Source organism: Misgurnus anguillicaudatus, chromosome 21 (assembly GCF_027580225.2).
Source record: "Misgurnus anguillicaudatus chromosome 21, ASM2758022v2, whole genome shotgun sequence".
Classification (NCBI taxonomy): Eukaryota; Metazoa; Chordata; class Actinopteri; order Cypriniformes; family Cobitidae; genus Misgurnus; species Misgurnus anguillicaudatus.
In genome coordinates, this window is record NC_073357.2 from 44,394,469 (window position 1) to 44,415,357 (window position 20,889).

A 20,889-nucleotide genomic window follows, 5' to 3' on the forward strand; every position below is an offset into this window, starting at 1 on the left:
TGACATAAAAATTTCCACCAGATGTAGCCATCAAGCCAAATATTGAATTCATACAAAGAAATCAGAACATTTAAGTATACAAGTTGAGCCATAATAAATAAAATGAAATGACACAGGGAATAAGTATTGAACACATGAAGAGAACAAGGTGCAAAATGGCATAGAAAGCCAGTGCATCACCTGAAATCTGTCAGTATTGAGAGAGAAACCCTGCCTCCTATCAGTACTAATTGATATCAGCTGCTTTAGTCCTAATTGCCCTGGAGGCACACAGGAAAGATTTCATGATGGGTAAAAGCAAAGAACTCTCTCAAGATCTTTGTAATCTTATCATTGAAAAGCATTTTGATTGGAGTGGTTATAGACGCATTTCCAGAATGTTAAATGTTCCTGTGAGCACTGTGGGGGCCATTATGTGGAAAAGGAAAGAGCATCACTTCACCATAAACTGGCCACGATCAGATGCTCCACGTAAGATCCCTGTCTGAGGAGTCCAAAGAATAATCAGGAGAGTTCTCAAAGAACCGCTTGGGCAGAACTTCAGAAAGACCTTGCAGATCAGCAGGTACTGTTGTTTCAAAGAAAACTATAAGCAATGCACTGAACTGCCATGGCATCCATGCACGCTCACCACACAAGACTCCATTGCTGAACAAAAAGCATGTTGAGGCTCAGTTAAAGTTTGCAAAAGAGCATTTGGAGAAGCCTGGGGATTATTGGGAGTCTATAGTATGGTCAGATGAAAGCAAAATTGAACTTTTTGGCAGTCATTCTACATAATATGTTTGGAGAAGAAATGCCACTGCCCACCACCCCAAGAACACCATACTAACAGTTAAGTTTAGGGTTGGAAGCATCATGGTTTGGGGCTGGTTTTCAGCAAGGGGTACTGGCAGACTTTATATTATTGAAGGCAGGATGAATGGAGAAATGTACCGGGACGTTCTGGATAAAAATCTGCTGCCATTTACCAGAAAGCTGAAAATGAAAAGTGGGTGGACATTTCAGCAAAACAATGATCCCAAAGGCCAAGGAAACAATGAAGTGGTCAGTCAATCACCTGACCTAAATCTCATAGAAAATCTAAGGAGAGAACTGAAGATCAAAGTTCATAAAAGAGGCCCAAGGAACCGTCAAGATTTAAAGACCATTTGTGTGGAAGAATGGGCCAGAATCAATCCTGAGCAATGTAGACGACTGGTCCCTCAAGGGCGTCTAGAAACTGTAATTACCAACAAAGACTTTCCTATAAAGTATTAAATAAAGTGTGTTCAATACGTATTCCCTTTATTTATTATGACTCAACTTGTATACTTAAATGTTCTGATTTCTTTGTTTGAATTCAATATTTGGCTTGATATGGCTACATCTGGTGGAAATTTTGTGTCAATAGCCCACTTAGAAGACCCCTTACTGATAACAATGCTGATGTGTCCAATACTTATTTTCCCCGCTATATGTACATATTGTACAGATGGAGCAAAGCGTGTATGTGTAATTTGGCTCCTACATGCTTTTGCTCTCAGAAATAATCTGTTGGCAGTCAAAGGGGGATTGCCTCTGTTCTCCGTTCCTTATCCTTAATTCATACCGGTCTCCATGCGACTTCATCGCACATAAATCCCTCTGTCGGCGGGAGGGAAGATGAAGGAGGCCAAACCTCTTCTGCTTAAATCAAAAGAATTTCCCCTTTTAAGCAGAAGAAATGGGCTCTCTTGTGGGTCCCATGGGATAAATAGGAGGCTGGACAGCAAATGGACCTTGACAACTCCATCCTAGTGTCCCTCCATGCACTGGGTCAGGAAATGGGTTGAATTATTGTATCTTAAAAGGGATATTTGAGAGTGTGAGAGGGTTAATCGTGATGCAGGTTTCTGCCAAATTAACCGTAATGTGAGCATCACACTCTGTGTGTTACTTTATCTCTCTGTTCACTTTCATCTGGCAGACTCTTCTATTGTATGTGCAAATGTTCACAGGTACATTCATAAAGTCTAGTAAGTTCTGTTGGCATGAATTTGTGTACTGTATGTGAATAAAACGTAAAAATACATCCATTATAAGTTAGTTTTAATTCTGAAAATGTAAATTAACTGCTAATGAAAACTTGTTAAAACATTACTCACACATTCATTCTTGTGAAATATATTTGATTTACATATTTTTATTACCCACTCCATCATGATTTCTCTAAAATATCAAATAATAAAATATTATTTTCTAACAAAGAGATATTTCTAAATGGCTTGAGGCCAGGATTAAGCAGATTTAAAGTAAAAATATTGAATTAATGTAGAGAATAATATTTGCAGAAAGGATCCGGTTAATATCATTATTTTATTTTTGACACAGGTGGCGTTTAGAGGCTTTTGCATTTGAGCTTTTCATATATATCATCCAGGCAGTGGCGGATACAAAAGGGGTATGATGGGTGGACCACTAAAAGTGTGGGTGGACCGGAATAATTCGCATTCCTCCTATTTTTCAACCTGCTTTAATTTGGAGAAATAAATTATGGACTGGTGTTCTGCCGTCAGTGGCGTCAATTTACAAGTTTAAATTTAATTTTACAGTATTATGTGAAAAAACTCAATAAAAGTTAGTCTAGAACGTCAGATAAGAACAAGAAAAAAACGCAGTTACCAACATCCAACTGTTTTTAAAATAAAAAATAATAATATAGATTTGTAAATAACCTGGCAGATAGGCTGCTATATGAGTGAATACGAATTCCCAAAACAAAACAAAAAAAGAAAGAAATCACTCAAATAAGGTGAAACAGAGATCTCCTATATTAGTGAAGTCCATTGTATTAAAATGATTTTATTTAGGAAATTCTATCAAGGGGGACATATCACATATCTGACTTTTTCCATGTTTAAGTGCTATAATTGGGTCCCCAGTTCTTCTATCAACCTAGAAAATGTGAAAAAGATCAACCCAGTAACTTAGTTTTGGTAAACCATTCTCTGAAAACGTGAAAAAATAGGTCATTGAAATTTGGCTCCCCTTGTGATGTCAGAAGGGGATAATGGCACCCCTTAATCTGCACTATCCAACCACAGCACTGCCATTTAGTGCAGAGATAAGCTCATTTAAAAGGAAACACCCCAAAATGCAAAATACCAACAAAGTGGCAGTTTTAACATGCTATAATGAATTATCTATATGGTATTATATTTCTGGGGACACCAAAGACTTATTTGGCATCTTAAAAGAATCTTGTAAAATGTCCCCTTTAAATTATTTAAAAATCTTTATCGATACACTGCTTTATTTGAAATCAACCTAAACAGTTGGGCCGCTGAGTCCAGAGCTACCAACAATGCTGAGGTTAAAGGACTGTCTATTAACCAGGCAGGGATGGAAAGCAGTCTGAGAGCAATGCTTTTTAAACAAACTAAAAGAAACAGCCTTGGATTTGGAAAGTCTCTTTGGATGAAAGGATCTGCTAATGAATGAATAACACTAATGTAAAATCTAATCATACCAGTGTTAAGAGTATGACATTTGGACTATAGTTATCATCGTGTCACAAATTCTGAAACTGTTATTTAATCTCACCACATCATTTCCGGCCAAAAGTCTAATCAATCATAGGTAAATGACCTCATAAGGCATTCAATAAGTGCCCTTAATCAACCAAATTAGATTTGTCAGTCTGATTTGTCTATTGATTCGACAAGCTCGCCCCCTCTCAAATCTTTGTCTAACCTTGAAAGGAGACTGTAACCAACAATAAGACCCATGCGACATGAAATCTTCACGCACGTATACTTGCACATTTCCATCAATGAAAATTAATTGAGAAAGAGGTCAAAGGGTATAGAAAGAAAATGAATTCGGGCTATGATAAGTAGAGAGTAGTTTTAGAGGTGGAAGTCTTGCTGGAGGTGAAGACAGAGGATGGGTATTTCACAGGGACGTGCACAGACATTTTGAGGGGCAGGGGCTCAAGTGAAATAAAGGGCACTTCTCATAATTATGTATATTTTTTCTCTTTTTTTTAAAACAAAAAGTATATATATTAACGCAATTCTGACTAAAAAAATATTTAAAAAGTAAATTAATTTTATCTTCCTCAAACTCACGCAATTGTTTAATTTTCAAAAGATGTCTACAAAATAATCAGTTGTTCACACAGACACCATGGTCTCCTTAGTAGTCTAGGTTTATAGAGCAGCAAAGGAAGCCATTACACAATATGCATGTTTTGAAAACATTAAATTACACATTAATTACAAATTTGTTAAAATGCTAAAAACAAAGTTGTGACTGCCGAGTTAGCGCAACATGCCAATAAATGCTATATCATATGCTAGCGTTTAGCTGATTAATTGTTAGTTGTTACTCAAAATGTATTTTTGTCTGATAAGGGCTCAAAATATAAGGTCTGTTTACTAATGTGAGCTTCTGGCATGAGCCTCAGAGCAGAGCAATCAGAGCAGAGCTCAACATTATTATTCATGACCCTTTCAAATAGGGCAAAAATAGACCATTTAATTAAAATGACAAATTCAAGGGTTGTAAATAGACATGTAAAAACGTTTCTGGATAATTTTTGCACTTAATAAAGAAACATACCTTCTATGTAATTGTCAAAGAACAATTTAACATATTATGACAACACATCCTATGGCACCTTTAATCTTAGGTTTCATATTTATTAGGTTTACACATGTCAGAAACAACAAATATAGATTAGGCCTATTTTATTTGTATTTTATATTTTACTTTTTTGTGATGTCAGTGAAAATTCTGACTGGGCAAGTAAAATACTGAACCATCAAATTTCTTCCTAATCTACTACAGCACTCCAGTATAACACATTATACTTATTTAACAGCCATTAAAAAAAACGCAAACAAAAAGCTTACTACGGCAGTTAGCAATTATTTTGTTGTTTGTGCTTTATTATTTTATGAGCAGTCTGTTTAAACTACATACACTACACTGTTACAAGTTTGCAACTCTTCAGGTTAATATGGGATTGCCATGGAAAACAATGTCCCTGATTATGTGTAACAACGTGTCCCATATTTTGCATAAAACTGTTAATATAAGAATGCTTTCCTCACACACTTACCGGTAGCCTGCCTGCATAATCATACATGATCGCGTCTCGTTCGGGCTGAGATTTGGCGCTTGAAGCGCGAATGATGCAGCACGAGTGTAGACAAGCCAATCATAAAGCGAAGTAAGTTAGAGAGGCGGGACTAAGGAAAGGTAAAGCCAATCATATTAGCGATTTGAATTTTGGAGGCGGGACTCATCTGTTAACCGTTTGTGTGCCACAAATAGCGCTATTTTTCTTTAAGAGTTTAAATCTCATTTAAATGATTTCTGAATAAATTCATGTTAAATTAAATAAGCAACAAGTAAAAACATAAGAAACAGACAGACATCAGTTGTTATATGAATAAAGATCTTTTTTTTTTTTTTTAAAGCACCCCAGAAAAAAGGGCACTTTCTCTCCAGGAATAAAAAGGGCAGGTGCTCAAGCCCCCTTTGATGTCTATGTGTGCACGTGCCTGGTATTTCATACTGATGCCATGTGAGCATGTGAGGTTTTTATATCTAAATGCATATACATGTGGCTTATAAAGTTTACTGTTTGAAAGGGGAGATAGAGAAAAGTTTTAATATCAGTTTAATTTCTGAGACATCATGTGTTAGATAACGTGACCTGACCACACCAGGGATGTTTTGAAACCGGCAGCAAAGTTTGGCTCACCTCAGAAAAAGCAAATGTAAATAAATTCAAGTTTTTGACCTTGGAATCATCGTAAAAGTTGATTTCCAGCCCACCCACTGCTTTATAATGCATTCATAAACACCCCAGAAATACAAAAACACACATACACACAAAACTTATTTCAAAGGGTGCTGGTGAGGCATCGATCTAAAATATCCGAGTGTGTGGGAGAGCCTCGGGATGTGTGTAAGCTATAGCAACGGCATAATAGTAGCAGTGTCATGAGTGCCTTTAATAAGGAGAGCAGAGGCGTAAAACTGGCAGGCAGCGGGCCAATGATAAGGTTTAATAGGCCATGGTGAAGAACAGCAGTATGTAATAAGGTCTGATGGAGTGAAGCCATGGAGGACTGGAGAGAGAGGGAGGAAGTAATGTGTGCAGACATACACTGTGGCTACACTTATTCCTCTGTCCACCACGGTGCCATTCATCATTATTCATCGCTCGCTTTCTTTTTCCGTTCCACCTTGCCGTTCAGACTCCATCTCCATCTCTCACCCAGACGTGAACTCTTTTCTCCATTTTTTTTTCATTTCAGAGCTGCGCCACTCAATGCTGCATCTCAGCGGTTCCTTCAAATCTTTGCTGCTTTTATCTATTTAATCTGTCTCCTCTTACCTCACACTATCTCTCTACTAGACTGTAGCTCGGTTTCAAAACCCAGTGAGCTGCCGCCTTGACTACTGCCTTCGTAGGAAGCTGCTTTCTAAGGCATTGTCTAAACCATCATGGAACTTCATAAAGCAGGATTATGGAGGCAGGGGAACCTTTAACTTTGGTGCTGTAGACATGATGATGCTACACAACATACATAGATAACTAGTCTTTTTGGGGAGGAGGGAGCCATAATTCCAGATTAGTTTAAAGCCTCTTACAAAACCACTGTCAAAATGAATCTATATATTTTTGAACAGTTTTTTTGGTGGTCTTGAAAATACAAAGCTCAATTGTCAGATGTATGTCAAAATAAAAGGATCCAAATATTTACATAATGATAAATATGATAACTGAACTATATATTACTACTATATTAAATATGTGACCCTGGACCACAAAACCATAATTTTTCATAAAATATCCGAGTGCCAAGGGTCAATTTTACGAAATTGAGATTATAAATAAGCATCCATTCATGTATGGTTTGTTAGGACAGGACAATATTTGACCGAGATACAACTACTTGAAAATCTGGAATCGGATGGTGCAAAAAATCCAAATGTTGAGAAAATTTCCTTTAAAGAGCCAGTAAGACGCAAATTCTAAGCTTCCTATGACCCGGACAACAGGTCTAAATGCATGCAAGGTCAAAGAACACTGTCATTTTCTCAAAATATAAATTTAATATTACACAATTTCCCAGAGATCCCCAAACAATTCGTGTGAAGCAGTTCAATGACTCAGTCTGCTTAAACTCACCTTTCAGTAGCCTACTCTGCTCTGATTGGTCAACTGACACAGTCTCCGCACAGTCCAACAATAGTGCAACATGTATTGACCTGAGGCTAACATGACTTACTGAGAAGACATTAGCAACCTCAATACACATCATTCAACATTAATCCAAGCAATAAAAACGACGACAGACACTAACATTTACACTCAAGTATGTAAGCTAACCGGGCCATAGCAAAAATGTAAACAGTAGTGCAATATGAGTTAGCTGCTTGCTACTTGCGTTTGCAACTTGCGTTTGCAACTTTCTATCAAGACATTAAGAGTTTAAACACCAACATCAATACACATCATTCATCATTAGTCCAAGTTATAAAAACGACGAAAGACATTAACATTTTTACACTCATTTAAGCAAGTATGTAAGCTAACCAGGCCACATTTTACTGCAACATGCGTTGCTAGCGCGACTTACACTTACTGATAAGAGATTACAGTAAACATTTTAGAACACTCAGGGGAAAATAAACTATCTTTCATTGCAAGCGTTTAGTAAATCCCTCCTTGAAAAAGTAATTTTAACCACTGATTCTTCATATCTTCATTCTTTAGTAGTGAAAACGACACAAACTTGCCTTTACAGCTGAAAACACAGTGTCTTCTTGACATGATGTTTACACACTAACTGGCTGAAATGTCTGTGGGCAGGTCAGAGTTTTCGTTTCTCCCGGACAAGGCTGTAGGCGGAGATTATTATGCAAAGTGTTTGTATTACGTGGATAAAGACACACAGGAGATTCAATCCATTTGACGACTCATTTTAGTGATTCAGAGTCGACTCCCTACTAGAAGCCAATACCTTTATTAATCATGCACTTTTTGGTTTAACTACTTTACACATTGTTTACATTGATGGACAGTTACATGATACACCGCAATACAGTAATTTCGATTTTGGATCTGTGTGGCTCTTTAAAGTTGTCTAAATTAAGACCTTAGCACAACATATTACTAAAAATAAATACATTTTTGATATATTTACGATAGGAAATTAAAAAAATATCTTTATGGAACCTGATCGTTACTTAATACCCTAATGATTTTTGACAAAAATATATATAATTTTGACCCTTGCAATGTATTGTTGGCTATTGCTACAAATATATCCCCGTGCGACTTATGACTGGTTTTGTGGTCCAGGGTCACTATATTTTAATTAAAAGTTGTCAATATTAAATAGCATAAAATACAGGGTAATCTATATTTAACATTAATTTAAAAACTATGGAAGATATTTGTGATCAGGCAGAAAGCATGAGCACCACTGACTTCCAAAGTAGGAGAAAAATACTAGACTGTCTCTCTGTTTGCTGTATGCCCTCACTAGACCTCCCCACCTCTTTCTCTCTCTCTCTCTCTCTCTCTCTCTCTCAGAGTATCAGTTCTATCCTTACGGTGACCTGAAACCGAAGCTTAGACGGATCTTTACCACTTCTCCACTCTTTGTAGCTGGAGCTGCCCTGATACTCTGTCCACAGTCGCACAATTCACTTAATCTTTATCTTTTACTCCCCGCTGCCCTCTCTCTCACTTTAAATCCACTCGCTCTCTCATTCCTTGCCTTTCGCCAATCATTTTGCTCTTGTTTTCTCCATATGTTCCTCATTGTTTGCGTTATTTAATGCTGACTGCACTCGCATACGGCCTCATCCGCATTTACAAACGCACCAGTAAACTGATCAAGAGAAGAACCCATTTCTATGAAGGCATGCTTGGCACGTAGGCAGATCTGTGAGTTCATTAAAGCTCTAAATGTGTATACCCCATTGTAATTATTCTCCCAGATGAATGACAAATAAGCCTTTACTGATATAACTAGTGCCTTCGTTAACCCCTAATGAGCTAAAACTGCTGCACACAGAAGCCGCTGGAGCAGCGATGATGCTGAATTTATGACACGCATAGGCAAACAAACAGAAATAATTCAGTATTTTTTATCATTTCCACTGTTTAAGCTGTTAGATGATAGCAGATCTCCCCCGAGAACGAAAATGTTAGTCGTAAAACTTTTTTTATTAGAAACACTAAATCCTACTGGATAGACGCAAAGGGTTATCTTCATCTCTGTAAACATATTAGCGCTTTTTTCATTCCCCGCTCTCCACTTCTGTACCCAGTGGGAGATGCGGAGGGGATATGCCAGTGGTTTGGCTCTGATATAAAAGAATGATGATGTCAACAGTGAAAAATTGTTTTGCTTTAACGCCAGTACACACTCTCAATACTCTCTCCTCTTTAAACCTGTGGTGAAAGCGTGTGCAGATTACCTATAGCCATGAAGTCTTCTGGCTCCCACGGCTGAAGCTGGGAGACGGGTCCACTGTAGAGCAGCAAGCCATCTGCCACCTCTGTGATGAACTCCAGTGAGAGGTGGCTTTCGAAGCAAGGCCTTATAGGGGGAAACCAAGCATAGCCGTTGCCATGGAAACTGTGTTTTGTCTGCTGGCACTCGGGTCCTTCAAACTGAGCTGGGCACTGGCATCTATGGATGCACACACAGGAAATCAAAAGCTCATAAAGGATATGAGATTTAGGACACATTGTACAGAACTGACCTAGACTATAGAAGTCCCAATAGTGCAAAACAAGACAAGGATTGGCCATATGCTGTAGATGGACACAGTGATCTCAAAAAAGTCTAAATAAAAAATGCACTTGCTTTAATAACATTGATACACGCATGCTTATTATATTATGGTGAGAATTTGACTTCACTCTCTAAGTATAATTACTACATCACACCCCTAAACCAAACAGTCTCAAGCATGTTTTTCCATTTTTAGACTTTCTTACACTTTAATTTAGACTGCACTATTTTTTTTATCATGGGTAACCATCGTCTATTATACCGAATGACATTTATACTTATCATTCATATTATTAAAGTCACTTGAACCATCCACACTTTGGGTGATAAACAGACTCACCAAGTAACACAAATGTGACCCAGGCCACAAAACCAAGGGTCAATTTTGACCTTGGCTTTCCATTGATGTATGGTTTGTTAGGACAGCATTTGTTCAAGATACAACTATTTGAAAATCTGGAATCTGAGGGTGCAAAAAAATCTAAATATTAAGAAAATCACCTTTAACGGGGACATACCACATGAACATATGACTTTTTCCATGTTTAAGTGCTATAAGTACTTTTATCAACCTAGAAAATGTGAATAAGATCAACCCAGTAACTTAGTTTTGGTAAACCATTCTCCACAAGCATGTGAAAAAATAGGTCAATGAAATTTGCACCCCTGGTGATGTCAGAAGGGGATAATACCGCCCATTAATCTGCACTATCCAACCATGCCACTGTCATTTAGTACAGAAATGAGCTCATTTGCATTTAAAAGGACACACCCAAAAACGGCACATTTTTGCACACACCTACAAAGTGACAACTTTAACTTGCTATAATAAAATAAATATATGATATTTTGAGCTAAAACTTCACATGTACTCCTGGGACACCAAAGATTTATTTGACATCTTAAAAAAGTCTTGTGAAATGTCCCTTTTAAAGTGGTCTAAATGAAGTCATTAGCAAAACATAAAACTAATGATAAATAAAAATTGTATATATTTAAAGTAGAAAATGTATAAAATAGCCTCATCCTTATGATTTTTGGCATAAAAATCAATCCTTTTGACCCATACAATGTATTGTTGTTTATTGCTCCAAAGATACACGTGTTACTTCTAACTGGTTTTGTGGTCCAAGGTCACAAATATTATACAATTTCATTTAAATATTAAATCAAATATATCACCCACAAAATCAATTAATAAAACTTCATTACAAATACAGTATAGCTATTGTATAGTAGCATTTCAAACCATTTAAAACATTTCAGTTTTTAAAGGAATAATTAACTTGAATTCGGTTGAATTTCAGATGAATTTATTTTTTCTGATGAAAACAAAAGAAGATATTTTGAAAAATGATGGTAAACACACAGCAGATAGTGACCATAGACCATCCATAGTAGGAATAAAAAATATGATGGAATTTAATGGGTACTGTCAACTGTGTGCTTACCATCAAAATATTTTCTTCATCATTTATCACAATACTTCCAAAATATTATATAATATAATATCATTTTTTTTCCTACTATGGAGGTCAATGGTCATTAGCCTCTTTCACACAGTAATTCTGGTAAATTACCATGAATTTACCAGAATGAATTTACCAGAAAATACAAAAATGTGCTGTTCACACACGCAGTGGCGTTCCGTTATTTTACCAGTAAGACATCATTCACACATCAGTATCAAAATACCGGTAAATTCGTTGAGAAAGCGGAAGTACCTGTAGCACGCGGTGAGCTCAGTGTTGTAGGCTATTTGTAAACAATCCACGTCGTTCATATCCACGGTCCGTATTTTGTTGTTTTCACGTCTGTGGTAAACAGTCGCGAAGTTGCTCATGACCAAACAACATTGCTGAGACGACGTCAAACCAAAAATGCGTTTTTAACAACAGTACTGTTTGCACTTTAGGCTTCACAGAGGGCGTGCTAAGGACATCGGCAATTCGGCGGTAAGCTGTTTTAAACAACTTTGGTGAAGAAATGTGGACGTAAACTTCAGGTGTGCTCAACTTTCAAGCAGCATGTGTGTGGAAACGTTAGTAAACAGTGCGGGGGTAAACGCGTCATCTGTATTAAAACGCTATGATTGGCCCGAAGCTGTCAGCACGGTCTGACGTCGTCCGTTCTAAATGCCGGTAATCCTATAATTTTCGTTCACACACAGCGCTTACCGGTAAATTACTGGTAATCTTACAACCTGTCTTACTGGTAAATTGGGAGCACTGATTACCCGGAAAGGTTCTGTTCACACATGATCTGTTAACTGCAATTTACCAGTAAATTACCAGTAAAGACTGTATGTGTGAAAGGGACTAATGTCTGCTGTGTGTTTACCATTATTTCTCAAAATATCTTCTTTTATGTTCATCAGAATAAAGAAATTCATACAGGTTTAAAACAACATGAGGATGAGTAAATGATGACAGAATTTTCATTTTGAAGTGAACTATCCCTTTAAGGTTTGCTAACTAGAAACTTCTTACAGTAGTTATTCTCTGGAGTACATGTTTCTCTGGCTGAGAATTACTGCACGTATAATACTGCACTGTAGTCTGATGTTCTGCATCACTAATTGCCTCCACAAATTTCCATATGAAAGATGAACACCCCATATATATATACATATTTGACTCAAAGACTAATCAACAGCTCTCTCATTCACATCGCAATCTGTGTATTCCCTGGTTTTTAATCAAAGTCCTTTAAGGAAGTCTTGTCACTGTGCTGCCTTTTTTGCAAGACCTGTTGATTCTGTACATGCACAAAGTCCCTCTCAAAACAGATTTTATTCTTTAACGGTTGGCGAAAGGCTCTTTTACTGGGAGGCGGGACTAGAGCGGTCATTCTGACCATTGCAATCTCCCCTATTCATATCAAGTATTGATTGTTTCTGTTCCGTCTGTGGTTCTTGTCTTGTATTAATACCCTGCCTATTCTCAGTTTGTCGGGCAGTTGTTCTGTAATGTGTGGCCACAAAGGCAGTGGATCCAAATGCAGTAATGCTTAATAAAAAACAAAACAAAATAACAGAACATCCATTAACATTTGACAACCAACCAAAAAAACTAAGATATGCATGGTGTTTATACAAGGCAAGAACCAATGACCGAACAGAAAAAATCAATCACTATGGAAACAAATTTAAGAAAGTCACTGATCCAACATTTTTGCAAAGCTGGCATGTGCATGTGCAGTCCCTCCCAAAAAGTAAACCATTTTTTAATGGTTGACAATTGCCTCTTCTACTGGGAGCTCCCCCATTCATATGCATCTTGTTAATATTATATATCTTTGAAACAGGTAGTGGGTGAAGTATGAATTACATATCATGACAACAAATAAGGGGGCGGAGTAACACAGGAACACGAGGGAACAAGGCACACTAAAATCAGGGAAGACACAGACACAGACTGGGATGTGACAGTCACTTAAGCCTTTCTTCACTTTCTCACCCAGTTCTAATTGGCTGATTACAAAGGAATTGACATGGGTTAACAAAATCTGTGCGCATGAGACAGACGAGAAAACAAAGGAGTAGACAGCCGGTCACTGCGTTTAATAATGATGCAATCAAACACTCACACTGGCTCTAATATCATTGTGTGCTAATCAAAGTGATGTCCATGTTTACTAAAACAAACTTGACATGACAAGAGACAAGTTGGCCAGGACAGAAACAACAAGATAGGTTGTGTTACTACAGTACTCTCTAAATAATGCTGGGCTATTTCAACACATGGTTAGGTCAAATAATGTACAATATGTACAAAAAATACAATTTTTGGGGACCTGGAATATTCTCCATATCTGACCTGTATACTTTGTCCATATTTATCACAGCAATAGATTAAAACAACTCAGTCATTTTAATGTAGTAATGATTATCAAACTACATGAAGCACTGGCAATCTTTGACAAGAGTGATTTGAATGAAGCATGTTAGTGTCAATTAAATGTAGATTGCTATCTGCATCAAGTAAGTTAATCTGTGATTAACTTAATTTATAAAGTGTGAAAACATTGGCCGTGGTACAGTAAGATATTTATAGGTTTTTAGATTTAATATTTATAGGTTGTTTTACTTTGAATTGTCAGTCATTCAAAGCTTTAAAGTGAGTTACATCACAGTTGCAGTTAGTTACAGTATATTAAGAATATTATTTTTCTATAGTCTATAGTTCTATAATCCTGGTGACAAAAGGGCTTTCACACCGCGGTGCACCGTGTTTGATTCGACCACACATTTCTAATATAGTTTGGTGAAAAAACAACGCATAAAACCACTAATGTATGGTTCTGAATAAGCTATGCATGTGTTTACGTGAGAGTACCTGTCCAATCAACTTGTAGTATGCAAATCTATGCAAAACGTGCGGGTGTGTGTGTTGCGGACCGTTTAGCACAGCAAGCGAATGAGAAAAGCCGCTAATAGAGGCACCACCAGCTTCATTTAAGTCTACTTCAGCAGCGATGCTCAAGAAAAGATGGAAAAAACTGTAAAAATATTCATCTAAAGTCACTTGCTCCATCATCACCAGGGTGTTGTTGATAGCACGCGATCGCAGGTGAGACTGAAACACCACACATTGCCTTCTGTGTTTAAATGTTAACAAACTGATCGTCTTGCGAAAAAACTTGAAGATCACTATCATAAAATATAAAAAGTAACCCAGTGTTCTAAGCCAGTGGTTCTCAAACTGGGGTCCGGGGCCCCCAGGGGGGCCGCGAAACGGTGCCAGGGGGCCCCAGTTTTATGACTTTATAAAATACATTAATTTATCATAAATTTTGTGTAATTAAACAAAAAAATTTAAGCCTACTAACCAACATCACTACTTTGTATAATTTAATATGTTTTGTTTAATTAAAATGTTACATTTTAGAACTGTTTTGTCATAAATTTTCTTTAGGGGGGGCGCGAAGGAATGCACCGTATACAAGGGGGGCCACACGCAGAAAAAGTTTGAGAACCACTCTTCTAAGCTATTTCATGTTCATTTTGAAGTGCACTGTATGTTGGTACATGTAGTATAATAATGCAAGTGCTCTTAAGTGAAAATATTGATTTTTGGCAGAGGTTAAAAACGGCTTAGGTTTTTATTTTTGTAAAGAAGCCTATTGTGACCAAAGTGTTAGGTGTTTGTAACCCATTAAATAATTGTATTTTCTTTGAATTTGACAGTAGCCTTTTTGTCCCCATAAACATACACACAACAAAACGTACCGAAACCGTGAGTCGTGACCATAGAACTGTGATACGCACCGAACCGTGAGTAATTTGAACCGTTACACCCCTATTGAACACACACAAATCCGGAGCAGTGGGCAGCTCTCCCTGGGGAGCAATTGGGGGACAGATGCCTTGCTCAATCATGAGAATCGAACTGGGTGTCATTACTACCTGGACTATCTAACCACTAGGCCACGACTGCCCACTAAAGCAGATAATAGAAAAACAAACAAATGGTATGAATTCACACCAATTAGACACGATTAGCTAATTTATCAATTAGTTAAAAATAGTTACCAGCTGCCATGAGGTTGTGTTTTTGTGTGAGCATATCAGTGAACACCCCTGACCACTCTGTGAGTTTCATGTCTTTGTAAACGAAAGTTTAATGCATTTTAGGAAGGATTGTTCCAGTGCACCTATACAGCCATTGTAGAGGTGGGAGGTGATAGAACAAACACCCAAAAATTCTCAGGACAGCATCATATGTCCAAATTTCAGTCAAAATCGTTATATTTCATCATAAACATTCTGAAAACAGGGCTTTAAGTGTAAAATACCGAACTTGTCCTTTAAGGAATAGGGAGCTGGCCTTCCCCCAAGGATCAAATCCGCTTTTTAAACCTCCATATTCATATAAGCAAAGTTGAACATTTTCTATCAAGCAAAAGTAAGTAAAGAAACACAAGAAAGATTACAACAAAAGAACAAAGCGGTGACATCTTATGAGAATGGATCTACAAAGCTTGACGAAGTTAAGAAAGAAATCTGCCGCAAAGATTTCTGATAGTGTGCGTTCAAGGCATGTTCATCTCATCCATCAAGTGTGCTGAGACTAATACATGTGCAAGACGGAAGAGTAATGCGCACCGCAGAGAAAATTTACCACGATCATACCGCAGTTATTGCATTTCTAATGTTGGTCCATTGATTAATGTCAGGCTCACAGCGAGTTGGACAAATTTCTAGCCTGGTGCGACTAATGCTCTCCCAAGACACAAATCCAGCAAGACAGAGGAGCCAATCTGGTTGCAGGAAGATAACATTTCAGTCTCCCAAATCGATACAATAAAGCAACTCTGTCTGGGGAACGATAGTCTTTTAAACTAAAGTTTCATAAAGACTCACTAGAAGCTGTCAACTGATTCCTATTTATGCTGAGAGTAACACACGAACGCCGCTATCTGGTGTTGGTTTGAGTCAGTTGGCAGGACTGAACTTTTTTCACATCAGGGCGAATGAATAGATGAGGGGGTGCACTGAGTGGGCGATTCAATGCAGAGATAAAATAATGTGACAGGATCGATAAAAGAGACGGTCTTGCTGAACCAAAATAGAGAAAATCAAAGCCAGTCGGTGAAAAGATTAAACAAAGCGGTTTGCTGATGGCGCATTTTGAATATCATTTTGTGTTTCTTTGGAGCAGGGGTTTGTGCACCAAAATGCTAAACAGCCCAAAAATAATGAGTAAGGCAGTTAGGCAGCCTTTCTATTCCTTTCTATTTAAACTAGAAAAAAATGCACTCTGTCCTATTAAAATCCAGTGGTGTCAATGTCAGAAAAACTTGTCAGTGTGATATAAAATACATAAAGGCGGTAAAATGCTTTAAAGGAAAACATGTCTCCCATTATTGAAAAAAAAAGACTTAGCTATGTTCTGCTTTATTGAACTAAACCAAACCAATTAATCTCCTTGAGTGAATCCTGGCCTTAATATCAACCATGATGACTGAACACAATCCTCTTACTCCCTTTGGCCCACTTCACCTCTTTCCCTTTTGCTCATTTCCTGCCTGCATACCCAGCACGAGGAATCCATTGGTTACCTCGAGAGAGAGACCCACGATAAGCTCCCCTCTTCCCTCCATTCCCAAATCCCCCATTAATCCTCCGACCATCTACATGCTGTTCCTTAAATCTTGAGTATTAGCTTTCAATGGGGGCTAAATGTACAGTACACACTATGCAAGCATGTCAATATAAACTTTAGAAAATTCATAAAGCATTTCACTTAAGCTAGGACTGAGCTTACTTTTATGGTTGTTATACCAACCAGTGAGTCACTTACCCGTGGCACTGTTGCTGCGGATATCAAGCGTTACGTTAAAGTCTTATATTTAATCAACACTGAATATGCCAAAGAGGCTTATTAGAAAGAAGGTCACCATTACATAGTGTTAACTATGATATGTATTCCTTTGAGCAAAAGCTCATACTACAGTATAAAACCGTTTATATAACCAAAATTATTTAATTACATTAAATTCAGTTCTTCTTCCTTCCTCTGGTAAGTCATGATTATTTGTTAAGCAGTGCTGATCATCTGAAATGCTTCCACTTAATTAGCCTTAAATTAGCACTGAGGGTCTTTCAATTTACTCCTGTTTTACATCATATCATCTGTACTTTATAAACAAGTTCCAGATCTTTCTTATTAATTTTTTTCTTTGCTAAATCTTTTCTGTAGCTGCAAATTCATCTATTATTTACAAATGATATTATTTTACCACTGGTTGCAGTAATAAGAATTTGTCTGCATTATTTCAACATGGCTTGTGATAATGAGACATTTTTGCAGTATTTTTAACAGGGGTTGCGGTAATGAGACATTTTTTGCATTATTTTAACAGAGGTTGCAGTAATGAGACATTTTTTTAATTACTTTAACAGAGGTTGCAGTAATGAGACATTTTTTTGATTATTTTAACAGGTGTTGCCGTATTGACACAATTCTGGCAGGATTATTCAAACAAGCGAGTAAATGTGCCTGTCATTAAACACTCGCAGATTTAGATTTGTAAATCTATTTCATATATTTAATGTGAAAGTGCATGCGTACAACCAATTAAGATCCTGTTTACATTAGAGCATTTGCGTTTTAAAACGGCATTTTAAAATGAAAACGATCCTCGTTTATACTGGCATTTTAAAACGACACTATACATGACCAATCACGTAACTGGGCATGCTCAAAAAATTGTAAAATAACTTATTACTCTAATAATAGCTTACCTTTGTGCCTTTATGCAGCCTAGGGGTGTGCAAAAATTCATACGTTTGCCGGCAACTACAACAGACACTATTTTTGAACCTATAAAAATGTGTTTGGGAAAGTCTTATATTATTCCAGCTCCCCCCTACAACATATTTATAGGATTAATAGGTTGATGTTACAAACCAAACAGAAAGGTCTTTATGATTTAAAAAGGAAATATCAAGTGAACAGTACTAAACAGTAGCGAACTTGAAGCAAAAATAAATTTCAGCAAATGCAAACTTCAATAAAACATAATAAGAGGTGAAGTATAGCTTTAGCCTACAGAAATTCTTTTTGCTTTATTGTAGGGAGTTCCTCTTCAGCCATTTCACGCTGATATATTTATAATAGTTCATTGTTCGCAGTTCATATTTATGTTCTTATAGTCCATTTGAAAATTTTCATACGAACTGATTCTTCAGAAAAACACCAAATAACTTATCTTCCCTTACCTGTCACATTCTCCGACAAAAAAGCATGGCCGGCTAAAGTATTAAAAATTAATATGACGTTAATTTTTAAAATTGTGCGAGGTCCGTGCACGTCCTCCACTAGCAACACAGAAATAGCAAAAAGCGCAATCGGCTAAACGAGCATTACATATTAATATGACGTTGATTTAATTGTTTTTATTTATTTTATATTCACAAAACTTATCAACAAAACATCTATTAAAATTAAGAGACAAATTATATGAAACAAAATTAATTTTAAAGTAGCAAACAAAACTTAAATAAACTCGAAAATAATGTCTGACCCATTACAATTCTCCCTTCATATTGGTCTTTACTGTGGGTTTACACCAAACACGAAGCGTGCAATCGCATCGCGTTGCTCGCTCTAGATTACTCGCGGAATTTAACTTTGTGTCACGCTAATTTTTCGCTCGAGATGAATATTTTCAACTTGGGCGAAGACGCCTTTGAGGCGAATATCGCGTTTTCACGGCAAACGCGCCGGCCATATCGTGTCATTCGCATTCGCGAGGACGCGTCTGATCGCATCTTTGCATTGATCGTTGAAATCGTTGAACTCGCAACTGGTGTAAACCCACAGTTACAACTACTTTTGGCAAAACCTCTGTTACAAACCTCCATTTACCTGAATAAAAATAATTTTTACTTTGAAAATGATGCGCTGTCACGTTAACATCAGCTGTTCATTTACATGAGACTCCGTCTATGTTCATTTACACTGCAGCGGAACCCCAGAGTTCTCAAACTAAAACAGGGTCTTTAGCGTTTACAAATGACTCCGTTTATGAGGGTTGAAAACGGTGGCGTAGTGTAAATGAAAGGCGTAAACATGGCAAAAGTAAACGTTTTAAAAGGTAAACACATTAATGTAAACATAGCCTAAGAGCACATTTTGATTCTATTTATACTATTTATGAAATGCACTAGGTATAAACACTTAAGGGGTATGATACATCGTGTTTTCAAGAAAACTGCAAATTAATCTGCAACTGTCTTAAATAACACAAAAACAACCAGACTAAGGGCCCTATTTTAACGATCTAAGCGCATTGTCTAAAGCGCACAGCGCAACGTCTAAATGGGCGTGTCCGAATCCACTTTTGCTATTTTAACGACGGGAAAAATGGTTTGTGCGCGAGCGCATGGTCGAAAAGGGTTGGTCCTATTGTAATGGGAGTATTTTGGGCATAACGTGCAGTAAACCAATGAGAGTCTCAGCTCTCATCCCCTTTAAAAGCAAGTTGCGCTGGCGCTATGTCTAATCCCTATTTAGATGACGAACTTTGTAAACTGAAAAACTAAGCGGAGGAAGAAGATCCCCAGTTTAAGATTAATGTTAAATAATTGTGTTGTTTTACACTTGTATTGAAATTGTTATTTTTTTATTAAAACCTTTAAAACCCGTTTTCTTTTAGTCATGGAAGTAAAAAGCAGGCTTGTAATTGCTTTAAATGTATGACTATCCAATATCATCAAAACATAATTTACAAGTATGCAAGATAAGGTTTGTACTCTATCTCCTGTTTGTTACAAATAAAGTATTTTTAAAGAAATTACAAACGGCTCTCCTCACGTTTCAGCACTTTGGACAGCGGTTTTTTTAGCAAAGAGTTTTTTTAAGCATTACTTACAAATGTTTCTCATCTCGCCATATCCACAGGTATATCATATACAATAAATCCGTCGGGTAGCATTAAAAAAAAACATTTAAAAACAGACGCATTTGTTTAAAGCAAAGCATTTATTTACTTATCAGGCTGCAGGTGAAGCAGCTCTTTGCGCCTTCTAACGTCTCATAATAAGTCCTCAATTATGTCCAAGAGACTCAATAATAATCTTTTACATTCAATCCTTTAATCTTTCATATTTAAAAGCATTTTTGTGCTGCTGCGCATTCATGTACTTTGTGATAAGCAAACCCGCGTTGTCCTCCCGTTTATAGGCGCATTTTACTAATGCGCTCTTTAAATAACATAAAACACATTGCGCCATTGACTTTAGACTTTAGACCAGGTTTTTGTTGGTCAATGGCGTAGTCTATTTTAGTTGCCTCAAAATAGCAACGCGCCAACAATGCGCCTGAACACACCTCGTTTTTCAGACCAGAACGCCCATGGGCGCAAAGGGGGCGCAAATGCATTTGCTATTTAAACAACGCGGCGCTAAACGTGAAAATTAGGGTGGAAACTAGCGAAAGACACTTGCGTCGCGCATTGCGCTGCATTGCGCCGGGTGTAAGATAGAGCCCATAGTGTGTGGGTACAATTCACATGAATTGTAAAACATTTGTCACAGCAATCGTTAATTTTCATATACAGTAACTGTATATGTTAGATAAACCATCCT

At 37.2% G+C, this 20,889-nt stretch overlaps 1 protein-coding gene across 1 annotated transcript in view; it reads right to left on the reverse strand.

Moving 5' to 3' along the window:
* Positions 1-20,889, reverse strand: part of LOC129446963 (neural-cadherin) — a 273,221-nt gene that overhangs the window by 41,836 nt on the left and 210,496 nt on the right. The window contains 1 exon segment of the mRNA XM_055208521.2: positions 9,475-9,689. Within this exon segment, the coding sequence (XP_055064496.2) occupies positions 9,475-9,689 (215 nt within the window).